Here is a 19,252-nt window from a genome sequence, read left to right on the forward strand (position 1 = left end):
CAAAGGAGACTGCATGTGGGAAAAGTGCACCTATTAACACAGCTTTCTTCATGGCAGAGTCCTGATAAGAGGCACTGACTCTACAGCTACTACATGGATTTGAAGCCCCTTTACTGCTCTAAAACTCCACAGAGCAGGTGAACACGTGGAAAGCAGGCATAGCACTAGTGCTAGCACAGGAAATATAAATGCTGTGTAAGGAAGGGAAGAGAAAGAAGGATGCAAATTCAGAGATGGAAAGAACAGAATAGGATATTTCAGTTGGAAGGGACCTACAAATGTCGTCTAGTCCAACTGCCTGACCAATTTGGGGTTGACCAAAAGTTAAAGCATGTTATTAAGGGCATTTTCCAAATGCCTCTTAAACACTGACAGGCTTGGGGCATCGACCACCTCTCTAGGAAGCCTGTTCCAATGTTTGACCACCCTCTTGGTAAAGAAATGCTTCCTAATGTCCAGTCTAAACCTCCCCTGGCACAGCTTTGAACCATTCCCACGCGTCCTATCACTGGAAACCAAGAAGAGGTCAGCACCTCCCTCTCCACTTCCCCTCCTCAGGAAGCTGTAGAGAGCAATGAGGTCGCCCCTCAGCCTCCTTTTCTCCAAACTAGACAAAACCAGAGTCCTTAGCTGCTCCTCACAGGACATGCCTTCAAGCCCTACTACCAGCGTTGTTACCCTCCTCTGGATGCATTCAAGGACCTTCACATCCTTCTTAAATTGTGGGGCCCAGAACTGCACACAGTGCTCCAGCTGAGGCCACACCAATGCTGAATACAGTGGGATAATCACCTCCTTTGACTGGCTGGTTACGCTGTGTTTGATGCACCCCAGGATGGGGTTTGCCCTCTTGGCTGCCAGGACACACCGCTGACTCCTGTTGAGCCTGCTGTCAGCCAGCACCCCCAGATCCCCTTCTGCAGAGCTGCTCTCCAGCCATTCCTCTCTCAATTTAGACTTGTGCCTGACGCTACTCTGTCCTAGGTGCAGAATCTGGCATTTGGACTTGTTAAATTTCATCCCATTAATCATTAGTCAAGTATGTCCACTACAGAAAAAAATCAAAGGCTGTCCTCTCTCATCTCACTCTAATGTCTTCATTATAAGACTACTCCTGCATTCTCAACAACTTTACAGGTTTTTTGTTTCAGTGGAAAGGAGTTATTTTCAGAAGTGCATTATCTGGCTCCCAGAGGGGATGGAAAACCTAACTAGCACATGATTAATTTTATTTGTTCAAAACGTTATAAATATGATCCTTAATTTCATATTAACAAGAATTCAATCTCGGGTACCTATTCTTAAGCATGGCTGTGGACAAATAATTTCTGGCAGTGCTCAGGTAATTGGAAAGTTAAACAAAGCTCCCCATAGTGCACAGTTTGTCCTTCACCAGCATGACTACAGAACAGAGGCTTTGAGTACTGACCAAGTAAATACTATGTCTTTAAAACAACTGCAGGTTCCCTGACAACTTTTACTGTCTGTGAAAATAATTGTAAAATTCTACTATATATTCCTGCCCTGAAATTTATAGACAAAGACCTACTTTTTAAATTATTTCTGGTTTTTTGACAAAAAGGAAACAAAGAAATGTCATATAAAAATAACACAGGCTCAAACTCCTTAATGTAGTTACACATTTCCCCATTATAGTGAAAGTTTAAAGGGAGAGTCTCAGACTTTGAGTGCCTTTCTCTGTGTCATGATTTCAGTATCATTTTAACATGGATTAATGCCTTCAATAGATAAATGTCCTGCGTTAGATGAATAATTTGGAGATACTATTTAGAAATAATGTAATCTTAGAAGAATTATATTTAATTCATTATCTAATACAACAGCATTATTTTGGTCTCTATTGTTCTTCAACAAAATCAGAAATTTTGAAGATCCCAAAAGATTATTATAAAAAGGCTGGTAGTTTCTATTAAACAAATAGTGAAAACACTTTCTAAAATTATCAGAAACAAAGTAAGAAACTCAACTCTACCAAGCATTAAAATATTTTCAACACAATTTAATATTTAATTTGGCTTTCTCTTCTTCTTTCCCACTTCCCCCCACACCAGGCACTAGAACTGAAGGAGCTTTACATCCAAAAAGGTATCTGACTGCATAGTCAATTATTTGCTTTTGTTCACCTGCCCAGTGTACAATAGCAAAACCACTTATGGGAGTCAGACAACTTGTACACATCTCCTTTGCTAGCACCCAGACACTGCAAGGAATGAGTTACAATTTGTGATATCTGTATCAAGCAGAAATAAAGCAACTAGTGGCATTGACTATCTTTTCAGAAGGATCTATGATTTCAGCTGGGATGAAATTTATAAACAAAACCAACAACAGCCAGGAATTTAACTTTTTATGCTACTATATAAACGTGGTAAAAGCTACTACAATCTGATTTTCTCTTCCCCCTGGCATTGGTGGACTCGGCAGTGTTAGGTTTATGGTGAGACCAGATGGTCTTAAAGGTCTTTGCCAACCTAAATGGTTCTATGATTCTATTCCATAAGCTCTTATACTTAATCTTGAATTTTTGACCCTCCCCCAAATAGTTGTTGCCTTTACTTAGTTTATCTGTGACAGCAATTTCTCTAATTGACTATATCTAATTAGTTTTATTTCTCTTTGTGTGGTACAACTATAGTTTTACACAGACGGCAGTAACAAGCAGTTGCTCTAGGCACAATGAGGTATTTAGGACTCTTAATATAGAGATGTAATGTAGAGAAACGGAGGCCTGGTATGACAGCCTTTACAAGTAGAGACACAGGATGCAGCACAGAGGAGGGCGGGCATGGACTAATAACAAGTGGGGCACAAGCTTGGCACTGAAGGACCCACAGCTATAGACAACTCAGAAATGATCAGTTAAAAATATGCAAATCTGTAGCTGGATAAAAACATTTTTTAGGGACAACAAAAAACAGTATTTAAAGTACAGGAAGGGCAGCGTATACAGTAAATTTGGATTTAATCTGCAGCTACAGACCAATGAAAAAGAAAAGCATAAATGTGTGTAAGCAAACATGTAACAATGGCCTCAAGTGGAAGGGGAGAGGAAGATGAAACCATCAAGATGAACATCATACTCCTCCCAGCGAAGACCTCCAGATGCTGACAACTTACTGAAACCCCCATCCCAACACCAACACCAGAGGGAAACCACCCATCTTAGAACTCAGAAAAACAGTGGAAGGGTGACCATAGCACCAGGCAAATGAGTAAAAATTAAGAAAAGTGTGTGTGTTACCATTTTAATTCTATTAATAATACTATTGAGAGTTCTCCTGTATATAAGTACTCTAACTATATTTTATTGTTTATTTAAAATAGTAATTAGGTCTAGATTAATGGTGATTCTTGAATTAGACTGTTAAGATTTCCATTATACTAACAATAAATTCTTGACTTTACTTATATAGGTAAGGTGTTCTTCCTTTGCCATAAACAAGATTCTGAGCATAACAATTTGTAACCTGTTTTACCTGTGCTCTCTCCCCCCCCCCATTTTTCTAGTGGGGGAATAATTTGCTGCCATTTACTCTGCAGTCTCTTTCCTTACATTTGCTCAACCTTACCTTGAGTTCAACCTTGCAAAATTGCCATAGAAATTTATCAGTAGAATGATAGAAATTTATCATTCATTTCAACAGATAGTGATACTTGCCTTACAAAAGGAGACAAAACAAGTGAAAATGATAAATGTATGCAACAATGAATAGTACAGGCAAGGTCAATCAAAACTTTGGTTCACCCACCCTTAGAAACCAAGAAGAAAGGACACTGAATGAAGGGTAAAAGGTGATGATTTCAGAATTACTAAAAAGTAGTAATGATTTATCACATAACACCCAATAAACTGAGGAATGCATATCGCACAAAAGTTTACCTTTACACCAAGTCTGCTTCAGAAAAAAAACCCCAAACAAGTCTTATATGGTGGCAATGTACCTTGTTGGATAAGGGCTTCTGCTGCAGGCTCCCCAGAACCTACGTTTACATACTCTTCATTAGGATGCTTTCTGTTGTAATGCCTCTTCAGGGAACCAGATATGTTGCAGGAATAGTGGCAATGTGCACAACGGAAAGGCTAGGAGCAAAAAGGAAAATGTTAGACCATATTACCTGACCTTTTCAGGATACAGGTCTAAGCTGCAATGTTTTGATCCCGAGAAACCATGTTCATTTCTGGTTTAGGCATATTCCAAGGAGACCTTCCAAAATTCAATATAAATGGAAGTTGTAACTAAACTTCACCTAAAATTTGGTACTTTTTATTATGTGCAAGACACCAACTATTCTCAACATTATAAGATTATTACCTACTTTTCATAATTCAGTAAACTGTGTGTTTTCATAATTGATGATCACAGGTCTGACCACGTGGAGACTTTCTACTACAAGGAAATGACTCAGGTGCCGTGACCTTTGGTCTGAAAACGGGGAGTAAGAGAGCTAAAATAACTGAAGATACAATATGATTGTACAGCCAACCTAATTTAACAGATAACCGTACCTGACAGGGTTGATCTCTTCCCTTTCCTTTCCTTCTCTCTCCAACATGCTCCCAACTGCTTCCCTTTCACTGGCACTTGCATTCATCTGACCATTTGGTGAGCTAAGTTTTGGGAACTAAACTGATTAATTTTTAAGAACATACGTCTCCCTTCAACTGACAGGGAGAGACATTTCTAAAGAAAAAAGTTTAGGAAAACAAGCATTTGTGCCTAAAGTTAGCCTTTGAGAATAACCTTCTGACTGAGATATGTCACAGTTATAGGAAGCTTGACACAACCATTAGGGTCCTGGAAAAGAATGCAGACATTGACCAAAGTCCCTGAGGAAAAGTCCAGTACCTCAGAATGGGGATGCAAAATGTTTCATGCACAGCAACCAGGCCCACCTGAAGCTAGTCAGCAGAAAATGGTTGGTCCAGAAATGTTTATGAAGAAGCTGAATTTAAAGCAGGGAAATGTCTGCAGTCAGGGTCCACTGATCAGAACATTCCCCTAAGCTTGTTGCTCATGACCTTCCTTCAGGCTCCAAACAGCAAAAATAAGGAAGAAAAGTGGTGTTCAAATTCCCTTAACCTTACAATTCAGAGAGTACTGTAACATTCAGCTATTCAACTTTTCAGAGAGGGGTACTCTTCTATTGCTGAAATTGTCTTTTTTTCAAGAAAATAATCCAGACAGATTGCTGTGTTCTTGTAACGCTCTCTACATACTTGCATGTCCTGTATGTTATCTGCTATTGGATAGCAGAATTGCAAATTCATGGAGCTTGGAAATATGATGGATTAAACTATCATTAGGCTGTATAACTACTGACATTCCTCTGAGTTTGATACACATACAAACAACTATCCCAGAAGGAGGCAAAACGTTACTAACGGACAGTTTTCAAACTCCTTTTGACAAATACCCTGACTGACCTATCTCAGTGTTTTCCAGTTCTCTTGATGATGCATTGAACAGCCACAGTTACATGCAGGCTTACAGAGGACTGAAAAGAGGTGCTGAGTCAACAGTTCTAAAGCTGATCCCGAGGTCAGAACCAGCTATATTTCAAGAACTGCATTATAAGTACATTCATCCCGTTAGCCATTAAAAAAGGAAAATGATGTATTTTCATTTACAAAAAATCCTTTTAAAAAGATAAGTCCACAGCAAAACTACATATTTAAGAAATAAAAATTATGTGTTCAAAATGTATCATCTCTTTAGATGACTTGCTTCATTTTTTTGTTTGTCTTGTCTTCCAAAATTGAAAACATAAATCAAAAGACTGTCTTCCTTTCTGCTTTACGGAGGTACATAGCATTGGTACTTATTAAGACTGGCTGAAGCATACTCTTTATAGAAGCAAAATGATTTGTTAGATAATGAAAGATGTTGCATATGAAAATAGTATAATGTTTTCAATAAGAAATATGCTCATTGCCAAGATGAAGTGTTACATTAAAATGAACATTTTCATACATACATAATACTGGATTTTTCTGGAAAAGAAACTAGTACCATTTCTATTTCCTGAATATAACATTTCACAATTCATTACATCAAGACCCATCATGCTGAGAACCAATGTGAAATTTAGGAATAAAACCATACTATAGTTTATTAAAATACAACCTATCTCTAATCTAAACACTTCATAGAAACATTAACAATCTTCAAAACTCTTTCCAAGACACGTTTCAGATAAATGGGGTGTTTTAAAATTAATTCTCTTCAATTTTATTCAAGTATATGAACTCATCTATAGTACATTAGACTGGCAAACTTTCAGAGAAAATTAAGGCGGGCAATGAACAGTGATGTATGGGATTTGCTTTCTACTTCCCCAGGACATTTTAAGGTACATATTAGATTAGTTCTCTCAAGGACTGACAGTCAAAAAAACCAATAATGTTTGTTTTATATTGCAACATATGTATATTTTTGGCAAGTAAAGATACTACTTACAAATTGTCCATGAACAAAATAACCCTATCTCAAAAGTCTGTATATAAAGTAAAAATTCCCAAAATATTAAAATGTTAAGATGCCATAATTGTCACCGAAGAGGAAAATGTGCCAGTTTTAAAACTGTTGTCTGAAGTTCCATGTATTTCTAAATGACTTATCAATAAGCATGATTTATATGTTTTCTTACCTTGAAAGAGACATGTTGTTCCATATGACGTAGGAGCTGTGGTTTTTGTGCAGCTGTATAGTCACACACTGTACACTTAAACTGCTTTCCTGAAATGGGAATAGAAAATGGAATAACTTTTTTCTATTTAAGTTCAGAAAACTACTGACTATATTTCCTCATAAAGATGATTTCCAAAATGCTAAGAATGAACAATGAAGAGTCTGGCACTTACTCTGCAAAATTTTGCTTAAACAGAGCTAGGGGGAGAGTAAAGAAGAAAAAAGGCTCAAGTGTCCTCTTTAAATTATAAGCATTAAATAGTCTGGATGCACCTGGGATAGTCACTTGGGAAAGAAGAAAAAGAATCGTTATAGTGCAGCCTAAATGGAAGAAGGAAATCAATTATTTACAACTGCAGGCACAGTTATTTCGCTATTTGTAATGCAAATCCTTAAATCCTTAAAACAGAGATGTTTGGTCATGGTCACATGTTTTTACCTACTTCTGTCCCAAGCACTGAATTGTTAGTATTCAAATACATTTAAATTTTCTTGGTTTTCCACTGTAAGTTTTCTTGATGTATTTCTGGTAGGGTCTGACATGACCTGTTATTTTTACCACAAGATTTGGTTATGTGTTTAGCACTACTCTTCCAAAAATGACTCAAACTATCATAAAAGGGTTTTCTACGCTGGCTTATCCCTGGATACAGGGAGAAATAAAACATGCTATAAAGAAAAATAAGATTAGAATGGCAAATAACACAGAGGTTTTGTGTTTCCACCTTTCACTTCTGCTTACGCAGTTTTAAAACAATGGGCACAAGTTCCTCCATCCAACATCAGACGGAATGATGCCTGCTTGCCTTGTTCATCGTGACATTTTGTCCTTCCTCATCTAAATCTCTGCCATAACCCTAGGTCTCACATACTGTGACACAAGGCAAGAGAAAGCATGTACTGGGACTAGTTCACACTTTGTACGTGGCGACGTACATGCTGGTGGCTACCAACCCCTAGGGATAATGGCTAGGTTCTGTGACCTGTTCTTGGAGAGTGCTGATTCATATTTCTTTATTTTAATTGGGCACAAATTTTCTCAAGATATACGGAGTTAAAGTAACTGTTGGACTTCTACTCTTCTGCATCAATTGCTTCAAAAATCATAGAGTGGATTGGAAGAGGGTTAAAGACAACGGGTGCATATTTGCATCAACATTGTTCCTTCAGATACCAACCTAAAAAATCATTGGAAGATTTGAGACAGTCTCTGTCTCTTGAATACTTGGCAGACTGAAAGTCTGTGTTATAAGCAGGTCTTCTACAAACATAATGTGATTAAATAGAGTCAATGCAATTTATATACATTGCTTTCTGAAAAAAAATTTACTTCAGTTCCAAAGTATCATCCAAAGAAAGGTGTTACTTTAAGTTCCACAGACAAGAAATTATACTTGAAATTCCTTTACATGCCTGTGAGTTTTCTAGTCAGGCATCAATACTGAAGGTACTAACAACGCTCCAACGTAAAATAGTAACAATAAAATTGAAGAACAAGAACTGGAATTTTAACTAATGAAAGCTGAAGCTCAGAACATTCGGTCTAAAACAAAGTCAATATTTTTAACAGAGGGCATGATTAATGACTATGACAATTTACTTAGAAATCAGATGGATGCCCTGTCATATGAAGTAAGTCTTTAAATCAAGCCTGCTTAGCCCTTCCTAAAAAGATATACTACAATCCAGAGAAATGTGATTCAAAATTACTAGATTAAGTTACGGCGTGTACTCTGCAAGAGATCAGACTTGTGATCATAAGAGTCTGCTTTTGGCCCTGAAATCGTTGGTCTGAGTCCTTAAGGCAAGATGGTCAGATTTTGTCATGATACATGTTTAGTATTCTCTAACAGGAATGAATTCTCTCTGACATTTTCAAGAAACATCTGTTGCTATTTGTGGCTTTGCAAAGAGTGAAACTCCCAAACATATTACCATTCTGTAGGCTTCTCTTACTTTCCCTTCAAAGCATTCTCTCTCCCAAATATTTTTTTTCTTATGATTTAAAATAACACAATTTCTTTCCTTTTATTCTCTCGGTTTAATACTCCTTTTCTCCGTATTTCGTCTTTATGATTCCGTCAGTCCTGCCACCTCCAGCAGTGTTTTATACTGAGTGTGAAAGTTTCCATAAAACACAGCTAAGAAAAACCTTAAGACAATTTCTGATATCTAATTAAAATAATAAAAACCAGATTTTCTGGTTTATTTCTAATCACAAACAGTAATAGGCCTGGATATCCTGGTTTCAGCTGCGATAGAGTTACTTGTCTTCCTAGTAGCTGGTATACTGCTATGTTTTTGAGCTAGGTATGAGGAGAATGTTGATAACACACTGATGTTCTCAGTTGTTGCTAAGTAGTGTTTAGGCTAAAAGTCAAGGATGTTTCAGCTTCTCAAGCCCAGCCAGCGAGAAAGCTGGAGGGGCACAAGAAGTTGGGAGGGGACACAGCCAGGGCAGCTGACCCAAACTGGCCAACGGGGTATTCCATACCATGGGACGTCATGCCCAGTATATAAACTGGAGGGAGTGGGAGCAGGGAGGGATTGCCGCTCGGGGACTAACTGGGCGTCGATCGGCGGGTGGTGAGCAATTGCACTGTGCATCATTGGTACATTCCAATCCTTTTATTATTACTGTTGTCATTTTATTAGTGTTATCATCATTATTAGTTTCTTCTTTTCTGTTCTATTAAACTGTTCTTATCTCAACCCATGAGTTTTACTTCTTTTCCCAATTTTCTCCCCACCCCACTGGGTGGGGGGGGAAGTGAGTGAGCGGCTGCGTGGTGCTTAGCTGCTGGCTGGGGTTAAACCATGACAAAAGCCTGGACTACAGAATTGTTTCCTATCATGCCACTCTTCAGAAGTCTGTCTTCTGGAGAAGAATAAAGCAGACAGAAAACTACTTTATATTCCACTGGTTAAATTGACCTTGCAGGGCTGATATTTGAACAAAAATTGCCTGGATTCTTAAGTCAGGAAGACAAGACTCATAAACAGCAAAACATCTTTCAAATTCATTTATTTGTGAAATAACTGAAGAACACTAGATGTGTGCTAGTAAGAACTTTTGAAGTGCTGTCACTATAGAAAGGGATACTGGGCAAAGAGAAACTGTCAGCATTCAAGAGGGCGAAAGTCCCTTGACAAATCATACACTACATTCCTGGTGACAAATGTTATCTTATTTTTCACAAGTGTTTGAAATGCATGGAGAGTTTACTGGGGTGGACTTAATTAGGAAAATTACTTAGGATTCCACAGACAGTGAGATTCTGTTTCCACTGGAACCAATGGCAAAACATATTTTCCAAAGGTACGGGGAATTTCCTGGAACACTTTTGGAAGTGTAAAAAGCAAGGCAAAAGAGCGTAAGCCTTGGATTTATTTGTATCAGTCAAAAAGGGAGGTGCATCAAAAAGGAACACGCAGTCACCTCAGTTATTGCAGAAGATGAGGACAGTCTGAAGCCAGATAAAAAAGGCTCCTGCTAACAACATTGCCTCTAGAGTCAAGGTTTCAGCCTGACCGAGCAATAAATGATAAGAGAATATAGTTCCTTGCATGTAATTAAATGTTTAAAACTAACTTCACACCTTTAAACCAAATCCAGACAAGGCTAGCTCCTGCACAACTATAGTGCTATTCTCGACAGTGCCAAATTTCAGAGCAGCCTCAGCTGAATTGCAATAATTACTTACACACATATATAATTTGTTCAAGCAATAGAACTAATTCACAGGTAAAAACTAATTCAACTTTCATTGCTGAATTTCACTATTTGGTCATGCCAGATGGTGAAAACAAAACAGAAAGGTTTTGAAATGAAAACCCCTGAAGGGATTTTTTTACAGCACCATAGAAAGAAACCTTTTTTTTCTTTACAGTCTGGTCGTGCTCCAAATTTCCTTTTAATTCAAATACTACCTGCCTCCTTCTCCCACCCAGGAATCAGCTGAGGATTGCATTTGATAAGTAAAATCTTGATTCTTACATATGAAGTTTAGATATATGTGCAACATCTGCTTGTTATTGACCAAGTTATTTCAAAATATTGGAAAGTACTTTTCAAATAACAAGTGATTTACTAACTCATGGTAATACTACAGTAACTTTGGTAATACTGCAGTAACTATATGCTTCCTATAATAAGTATCATATCAATGTAAACGGGATCATCTCTTTCACTTACACATACAGATGTAAGCATACATAAAAATAAAATATCTCTGACACAAAACCTTCACATATATTCTAAACATGTAACAAAGCATTGTGCACTTTCTGTGAAAGGACAATGCTAATGAATATGCAAATTTTAAAAAAAAATAATTTCAATGAAATGGTCAATAAAGAGTGGAATGAGGTTTCACAAGGTTGCAGGAATAACAAAGATCAAGCTACCAAGTCATAATGAAGGTCTGCACAACTTATCCTGCTAAATCATTTATTTCAATTTGATAATCACAGAGGAATAAAGTATTGTTGTGTCCCAAATTTGGATATGAAAGATGTATTTTTCTGGATTTGGACCTCACTTTTTTCTGTTATCATCACAGAAATATTAAAATTACAGAGCAAACTCATGTGCTACACGTGTGCCTATGAAGAATAACATGCTTAGGCTTGTCACTGGCTGACTAGACTTGGGGACACAGAGCTGCAGCAGCCTTGCCTCTATTGGCCTACTGGATTCGGCAACTCCTAACAATATTCTCACAGAAGAAAGTAGTAGGAAACTTAACCATGGAACTATTTCTATTTTCAAATTTCTACTGAGATCAAGAATTCTCTGTAAGAATATAAAGGAATATAAAGATGTCGTGGTTTAACCCTAGCCAGCAACTAAACACCACGCAGCCGCTCACTCACTCCCCCCCCACCCAGTGGGATGGGGGAGAAAATCGGGAAAAGAAGCAAAACCCGTGGGTTGAGATAAGAACGGTTTAATAGAACAGAAAAGAAGAAGCTAATAATGATAATGATAACACTAATAAAATGACAACAGTAATAATGAAAGGATTGGACTGCACAAATGATGCGCAGTGCAATTGCTCACCACCCGCCGACCAACACCCAGCCAGTCCCCCGAGCTGTGAATACCTGCCCCCACTTCCCCGTTCCTATACTGGATGGGACGTCCCATGGTATGGAATACACCGTTGGCCAGTTTGGGTCAGCTGCCCTGGCTGTGTCCTGTGCCAATTTCTTGTGCCCCTCCAGCTTTCTCACTGGCTGGGCATGAGAAGCTGAAAAATCCTTGACATTAGTCTAAACACTACTGAGCAACAACTGAAGACATCAGTGTTATCAACATTCTTCGCATACTGAACTCAAAACATAGCACTGTACCAGCTACTAGGAAGACAGTTAACTCTATCTCAGCTGAAACCAGGACAAAAGACAACACAAAATTTCAGAAAAATCAAGTATTCCAGAGACAGCTGTCTGTCTTTCACAGAAATTAACTTTGCAAAGTTTTGAATCATTTCACAGTGTCTCCTGGGAATAACCAAAATTGTAAGAAGCACTTAGTATCGAACTGAAAAATGGTTGCAAATAAGGTCCTGTAGTATAGCCAGTATTTATTGCCGTAAAATAAACTTGGATTTAATAAACATGCACTTACCATCAGCAGTATGAAGGAGTTTATGGCTCTTCAAAGTGCCTTTTGATTTGAATTTTTTCCCACACATATCACAAAGGTGCGTTTTCTCAGTGCTGTGACGATTCATATGAGCTTTCAAGTTACTCTTGCTGCGAGTGGCATACTCACAGAGGGAACATTTAAAGGGTTTGACACCTAAAAATAAAAAAATACACTTTGAAACAAACAAGCCGCACCTTTTGATGACAGGGTGGACATTTGCTTGAAAGAAATTTCAGATCATGTGAGCAACATGGAAAACAAAGTCAACATTTTAAAATTTGGATATATACATTTGAGAAATTTCATCTATAGCTTCTGTGTAAATGATACCAAGCTCTTGACAGCATCATTTAACTTACTAAAAGAAAGGAGGGCCTCTTCTAGAATTAATGTATTGGGTTTGTGTGGTAAGGTTTTGGCAGCAGGGGGGCTAGAAGGGTGACTTCTGTGAAAGGCTGCTAGAAGCTTCCCCTACGTCCGATAGAGCCAATGCCAGCCAGCTCCAAGATGGACCCACCACTGGCCAAGGCCGAGCCCATCAGCGACCGTGGTAGCACCTCTGGGATAACAGATTTAAGAAGGGGAGAAAAACCTGCTCAAATGTAGCTGAAGAGAGGAGTGAGAATATGTGAGAAACAACCCTGCAGACCCTCAGGTCAGTGAAGAAGAAGGGGGAGGAGATGCTCCAGGCGCCAGAGCAGAGATTCCCCTGCAGCCCGTGGGGAAGACCATGGTGAGGCAGGCTGTCCCCCTGCAGCCCAGGGAGGTACACGGGGGAGCAGATATCCTCCTGCAGAGGACCCCACGCCAGAGCAGGGGGATGCCCGAAGGAGGCTGTGACCCCATGGGAAGCCCACGCTGGAGCAGGTTTTCTGGCAGGACTTGTGACCCCGCGGGGGACCTACGCTGGAGCAGTCTGTGCCTGAAGGACTGCAGCCCTTGGGAGGGACCCATGCTGGAGCAGTTTGTGAAGAACTGCAGCCCGTGGGAAGGACTCACGTTGGAGAAGTTCATGGAGGACTGTCTCCCATGGGAGGGACCCCATGCTGGAGCAGGGGAAGAGTGAGGAGTCCTCCCCCTGAGGAGGAAGGAGCGGCAGAGACAACATGTGATGAACTGACCCCAACCCCCATTCCCCATCCCCCTGCGCTGCTGGAGGGAGGAGGTGGAGAGAACCGGGAGTGAAGTTAAGCCCAGGAAGAAGGGAGGGATGGGTGAAGGTGTTTTTAAGATTTGGTTTCATTTCTCATTATCCTACTCTGATTTGATTGGTAACAAATTAAATTAATATTATTCCCCAAGTCGAGTCCGTTTTGCCCATGACGGTAATTAGTGAGTGATCTCTCCCTGCCCTTATCTCAACCCATGAGCCTTTCGTTATATTTTGTCTTCCCTGTCCAGCTGAGCAGGGGGAGTGATAGAGCAGCTTTGGTGGGCACCTGGCATCCAGCCAGCATCAACCCATCACAATTAAATGCCTCCCTATTGAAGCCAGGTACTGAGTTTAACCAAGCAAATACTAATATTTTGGTCTTGGTGTGTCCATCTTTCATTTAAAAGTAGAATCTAGACTGCCTAAGTTGATGCCTAGCTGATGTACATACCAAGTCTCCCTCTAAAAGTCTTCAGATAACTATCATTCTCTATTTACTGCAATAAAGAATGAAGAAACCTCTTTTAAGGAGGACTGGTTCATTAGGTACTTAATATGTAAGCAGAAGTTAAATGTGCAAAGCTGTGTTTTGTTGTTAATTAGTATCAGATTTGCTAATGGCTCACGCAGTAGTACTTTTTTTATTCCCCCCTGCCTCAGTAAGATGCAAGCACTTACAATTTCACTTCTCTCAAACAGTCCAAAGCATGTAATAGAGAGATGCACAGTATGTCATTTAGCAGAAGGTCTACAAGAACAAAGTAAATCCTTCAAAAAAAAGTTGAATAAATCTGAACTGGCAGAGTAGTTCAACAGTTTCATGAGGCTCTGGCAGTTTTAGATTGATATTCATGACCTTAAAACTAGATTTACAAGCATGAGGAATTATAGCCTACTTTAAGCAGACTTGATTGCACACTTTGAATTGGGAATAAATTTCTATTCACCTCTTTCTTCTGCTAGTTAGATGAGATGGGTTCCAAGCTTTCTTGGCAGAATAAACAAACTGTATCTATGGAATACATAAGTAATTGCTCTAAGCCTACAATTTTGCATTACCTAAACTCCTCAATGGAGTAAAGGCTACTGGAGAGGATCACTACTACAGTATACAGGCAGGTAAGCTTGTAGTTAAAGCATTCAAACAAATATGCAGTACTAGTATAAATGTCTGAACTATCTGCATGGGAACAAACACTTTGGAATCAAAATATCAGTTTGAGAGTACCAAATCCCATTATCTCCTTTATGCAGATGGATGGCTATAGAATCCAAAACAATGCTCAAACACCATAGGCAATCCGTTCCATAGATTATTAACTGACTAAAGAGCACACCAGTGGTCTTCCACCTGTTATAAAAATAGAAAGACTGGGTAGACACAAGATTTTACTGGGCACAGATTTTAAGTTCAAGGGATTTTTAACCTATGTGTTGCCATATTACTAGAATTTCACCCTAAAAAATCATAGATATGATCAGCATTATCCTACGGGTTTTTCATCACTGTTTATGTCCATGTCAGCTAACTGCCACGCTCAGCATGATTTAATTAAAATATACACAGAATTTATATGTATACATCAAAGCAACTGGATTTCAATTGTCTTACTAATAGATTTCCAGACCAAGTATTTTTGGACAAATGTGAAAGGAGCAGCAATTATTCATGAGAAGATACAGAAAAGTACTTGTTTTAAGAGACTGAGCATATATTTAATTCACTCTTCCTTACTCGCATTTATTATAGATGTTTATGAATATAGACTTTATAGATGTTTATGAATGAGTTTTGGAAAAAAAATAATCAGAAACTTTTTAATTTAATAAAACGTTTAAGCTGTCTATTCATGTTATGAGCATGCAGTTCCATATGTGATCCAGAATCTATTAAACTAATTATTTTACCTGTACTGTAGCTTAAAGTTTTTGATTCAGGTATAGCAATAAACTTGAATTCCTTTTTATGTCAGCAAAGCTTGTGTGGAATATGAGACTGACTATATGCCCAAAAGCTTAAAACCAGAGTTTTACCTTCATGAGCCCAAATATGACGTTGAAGGTCTGATCCATTCTTCATAAAATAAAAATCACAGTAGGGACATTTCACAGCTCGTTTTCCAATAAGTCCTTTCAGCTGAACTCTTCTGCCAAGAATCTCAGAAATAGTAGTCATTGAAACCTCTGAGAGAAATGTAAAAGGTAATAAAAACCAGAAGGACATGAGGAAATTTGTTCCATAAGTGATATTGAAGATCTAGGTCCTGATTCACCTCAACTTTTGAAAAGCTCCACTTCCCCTACTGCCACTCAGATAAGACCTGAGCAAAGAACATAAGGACCTTTTTTCCTTTAGGGCTTCTAGGATGTTCTGTCCTTTCTCTTCTGATCTGTGTACTCAGTGTCCCCACTGCCTGCTTAAACAAAAAATATTTTCAATATAAAAAAATCTTGGGTGTGCCACTGGCTTGGAAATAATTTTCCAACCATCAACTTATCTCAATAAGCTAATTTGGCAGTTTTTTCTTGAAGATTTTCAAAAGACTTTATTCAAGATTTCACCCCAGATTTCCAGATGTCAAGGGTCTGAATACAATTCACTTCAGCCACAGCTGTAATGATCAGAATGCCTGATAATCAGAAACTTTAAAAGAAAAAAACAAACTCATGGAATAAATGCGCTTGGAAGGGACGTCTAAGGCCACCTGCTCCAATCAGGGCCAACTTTGGAGTTCCAACTCCAAAGTTACATCAAGTTGCTTGGGGTCATATCCAGTCCTGTTCTGAATATACCCAAGGATAAAGATTCTACAACCTCTCTTGGCCCAGTGTTTGATCATCTTTACAGTTAAAATTATCTTCCTAATTTCTAATCAGAATCTCCTTGCTTCGACTTATTTTCTTTCACTGTACAGTTCCAAGAAGATACTGGCTCTGTCTTCTTTTTAATTTCCTATTAGATAGCTGAAGACAGCAACTAAGTTTCCTTTCCCAGCCTTCGCTTATTTAGGCTAAACACACTCAACTCTCTTAAATTTTTCCTTCATACGATCTAACGTTTTGGTTGTCACAGTGAAAAAGCTCAAAATAATGAAATTTAAATTAAAACGTCCCAAACACACATAATGAAAACACTGCCAAATGCTTTTAAAAAGTAAATCAAATTATTCATTGCATTTCACATGAATAAAATGCTAAATACCACGACTCAATGCAAGTACAGTACTCATGCAATCTAAACATATAGACATGAAAGCTGATGAATTATTACGCCCAAAACCTTACAGTCTAAACTTTGATTTTTACCAAATATGAACTGTCATACCTGGTCTCCTGACGATTGGTCCCAGAGTGGAATCAAAAATCCTGCCTGAACTCATATGCACAAGGAAAACAACCTCACAAGGGCAATATAAAAGCCCATGAACTGAGCGGAGATATGTTCTAAAGTACCCCAAAATGAAAAATACAGACACAAGTCTGAACCCTCATCTGCCTCCTATGGCTTAGATCCTTCACTGATGATCGCAGGCTAGTATGTCTGCTCAGTAGGGATCTATGAAAGCTGATGTCTCTCATGTCTCAGGACTATTAACAAAAATCATATTAAATCAGACAGTGGATGAAAAGGTAGATAATTCTGAGAGCTGGGACCAGAATGCAAGATTCCTCCTTCACTGCTGAGTACCCAAATCATTTAGGAATAAAGCCAAACTCTGTTATCTCTTTGGCATGAAATACTGCTCTGTCAAAGCCTAGAGAGATTTTTGCCCCATTGCCTTCATGGGACCAGAATTCAACTCCTATTCTCTGTGAACCTAGAAGAGGAAGGAGTACTGTTTCATTTCATACTTTCTACTTTATGACATAGAAGAGACAAGAGACGGGTCATGTTGAATGATATTAAGAAAGGAAGGAGAGGGGAGCTCCAGAAATAGCATTTTAATGATAAATATGAAAGCGTTTCAGTTTAAATTAATTTTTGATATGTCGTTTTAAAATTCAATTCCTGTTAACAGTATCCATTTTTCCTTTCACCTTTATTCTTTTCCATTTACATTTTTAAAAATAATTGCACTCATTCCACTACAGTACTTGGTAGTTTATACCATCAGACCCCTCACAATTATTTGGCTTGTAATTAAGTGTGTTGTACGAATAAAGGATTTCCTCCTGATTACAAGGACAGCATGCACAGGAAAAAGATTTGTGCATTCATTCTCCTCCATATATTAAAAGTGTTGTTGTATAACTACTGCATAGGCATATCTTAGATGTAGTATTTCTTTACTACCATGGAGATATATCTAATAAATCTGGTATTTTCCTTCTAAGTTCTATTCGCCTGCAATATATGAATTAAAAATGAGGACACAAAACAATAGGCTGTGCAGATTTTCTTTTTTAACCTTACCTTCATTATAACCCAGAGTTTAAAAGAACCCACTTCCTTGGATCAAAAAATTTATGCTATACTTTTAGAGGGATTCAGATACCAAATAAATTGTTCAAAAGTATTTAAATGCATTAGTTTAGCATGTCAGGGCTTCAGAGTTAACTGGTATTTCTGGACCACAGACACAGCATACACTAATAATTCAGCAGTCAATGGACCAGTGCAGACCAATGGCAATCTGTAAGGGCACAGTACGTAATGTACTGCTAGTTCACAGATCACATTATTTAGGGAGGCCTCCTATACTCCCTGGCTGAGACAGCACAAAGGCTTTGTAGGCACAGCTCTTGAGATTCAATTTCTATGCTTACTGGCTGACATACCTCCTGACTACAGTATAGTACAGAAGCCCTTCCTCATCTCATTTTGCTGCATCAGACATGTCCCCTGATGTATGACAAGCCCTCCAACCACACTGTTGTAGAGTGGTCTGCAAATAAAGAGGTTTGGTAACTAAAAAGCTAAAGTGGGAGTTAGTCTGAAATTAAAGTAAAGGAAATTGTTTAAAACACGGGTCTAGCACTATCTAGTGGCAGTAGGAAGATAAGAAACCACTGCTTTACCTATTATGTTGTATTTCTGACAAAGGCAAGAAAAGTTACATCATTTTAATTGGATTTTTTCTTCCCCAAACTCAGTTCGAGCATGGACTGTATTTTCTTTCTTAATATCAAATTATGTCAGGTGATAAGTAACACTGTAGGTGAGTTAATTAAAGTTATGTTGGCCAACACAGTCAACTCTCCTTCATCCACAGTAGCAGTGGGCCTTTCTATCCAACATAACACAGATACTGAGGAGAAAAGTACGGACACACCAACACGGCTCTGCCAAGTTCACATCGGTCAGATTTAAATCAGTCCCTGCACCAGTCACTTGAGCACTTTGGCACTGAATTCCCAAGATGTGAGAAAGGATTGTTTACTGAGGCACAGCACACTGACTTACTGCATTCATTTTATGTTGTGCTTGCACGGATAAATCAGGGCACTAGAATGCAAGGTATAAACAGAGTTTGAATGGACTGCAGTGGTTAGCTTGGATCCAGCCAGGTTTGTCAGCTCCAGCTTAATACTGGCCATACTACATCACAGCTGGTTCTAGTAAGAGCCCTGTTACAGACTTCAGTCGGCCCTGGACGTAAAGCCCAGCCACACACTAACTGAGCATAGGTAGAGCCAGCTCAGGGACCTCTGCATTCACATCAATTACTTACAGACAAAATAATGTGCAAGAAACGCATTTCTGTCAGTTTACGTATGGCTGGGAATTTTATGTCT

At 38.6% G+C, this 19,252-nt stretch overlaps 1 protein-coding gene across 3 annotated transcripts in view; it reads right to left on the reverse strand.

The window, feature by feature from the left end:
• The window catches only part of ZFAT (zinc finger and AT-hook domain containing), a 103,375-nt gene that overhangs the window by 23,676 nt on the left and 60,447 nt on the right, over positions 1-19,252 (reverse strand). For all 3 annotated transcript variants that reach the window (XR_008235244.1, XM_052787557.1, XM_052787556.1), the window contains exons 9-12: positions 15,551-15,700; positions 12,343-12,516; positions 6,670-6,758; positions 3,964-4,102 (exon numbers count right to left, since the gene is read on the reverse strand). Coding sequence is in view for 2 of the 3 variants with exons in the window: in XM_052787557.1 (XP_052643517.1) it covers positions 3,964-4,102; positions 6,670-6,758; positions 12,343-12,516; positions 15,551-15,700 (552 nt within the window). In the remaining variant the exon portion in view is untranslated. The remainder of the gene's footprint in view (positions 1-3,963; positions 4,103-6,669; positions 6,759-12,342; positions 12,517-15,550; positions 15,701-19,252) is intronic.

The sequence above is a fragment of the Harpia harpyja genome, chromosome 5 (genome assembly GCF_026419915.1).
Source record: "Harpia harpyja isolate bHarHar1 chromosome 5, bHarHar1 primary haplotype, whole genome shotgun sequence".
Taxonomy (NCBI): Eukaryota; Metazoa; Chordata; class Aves; order Accipitriformes; family Accipitridae; genus Harpia; species Harpia harpyja.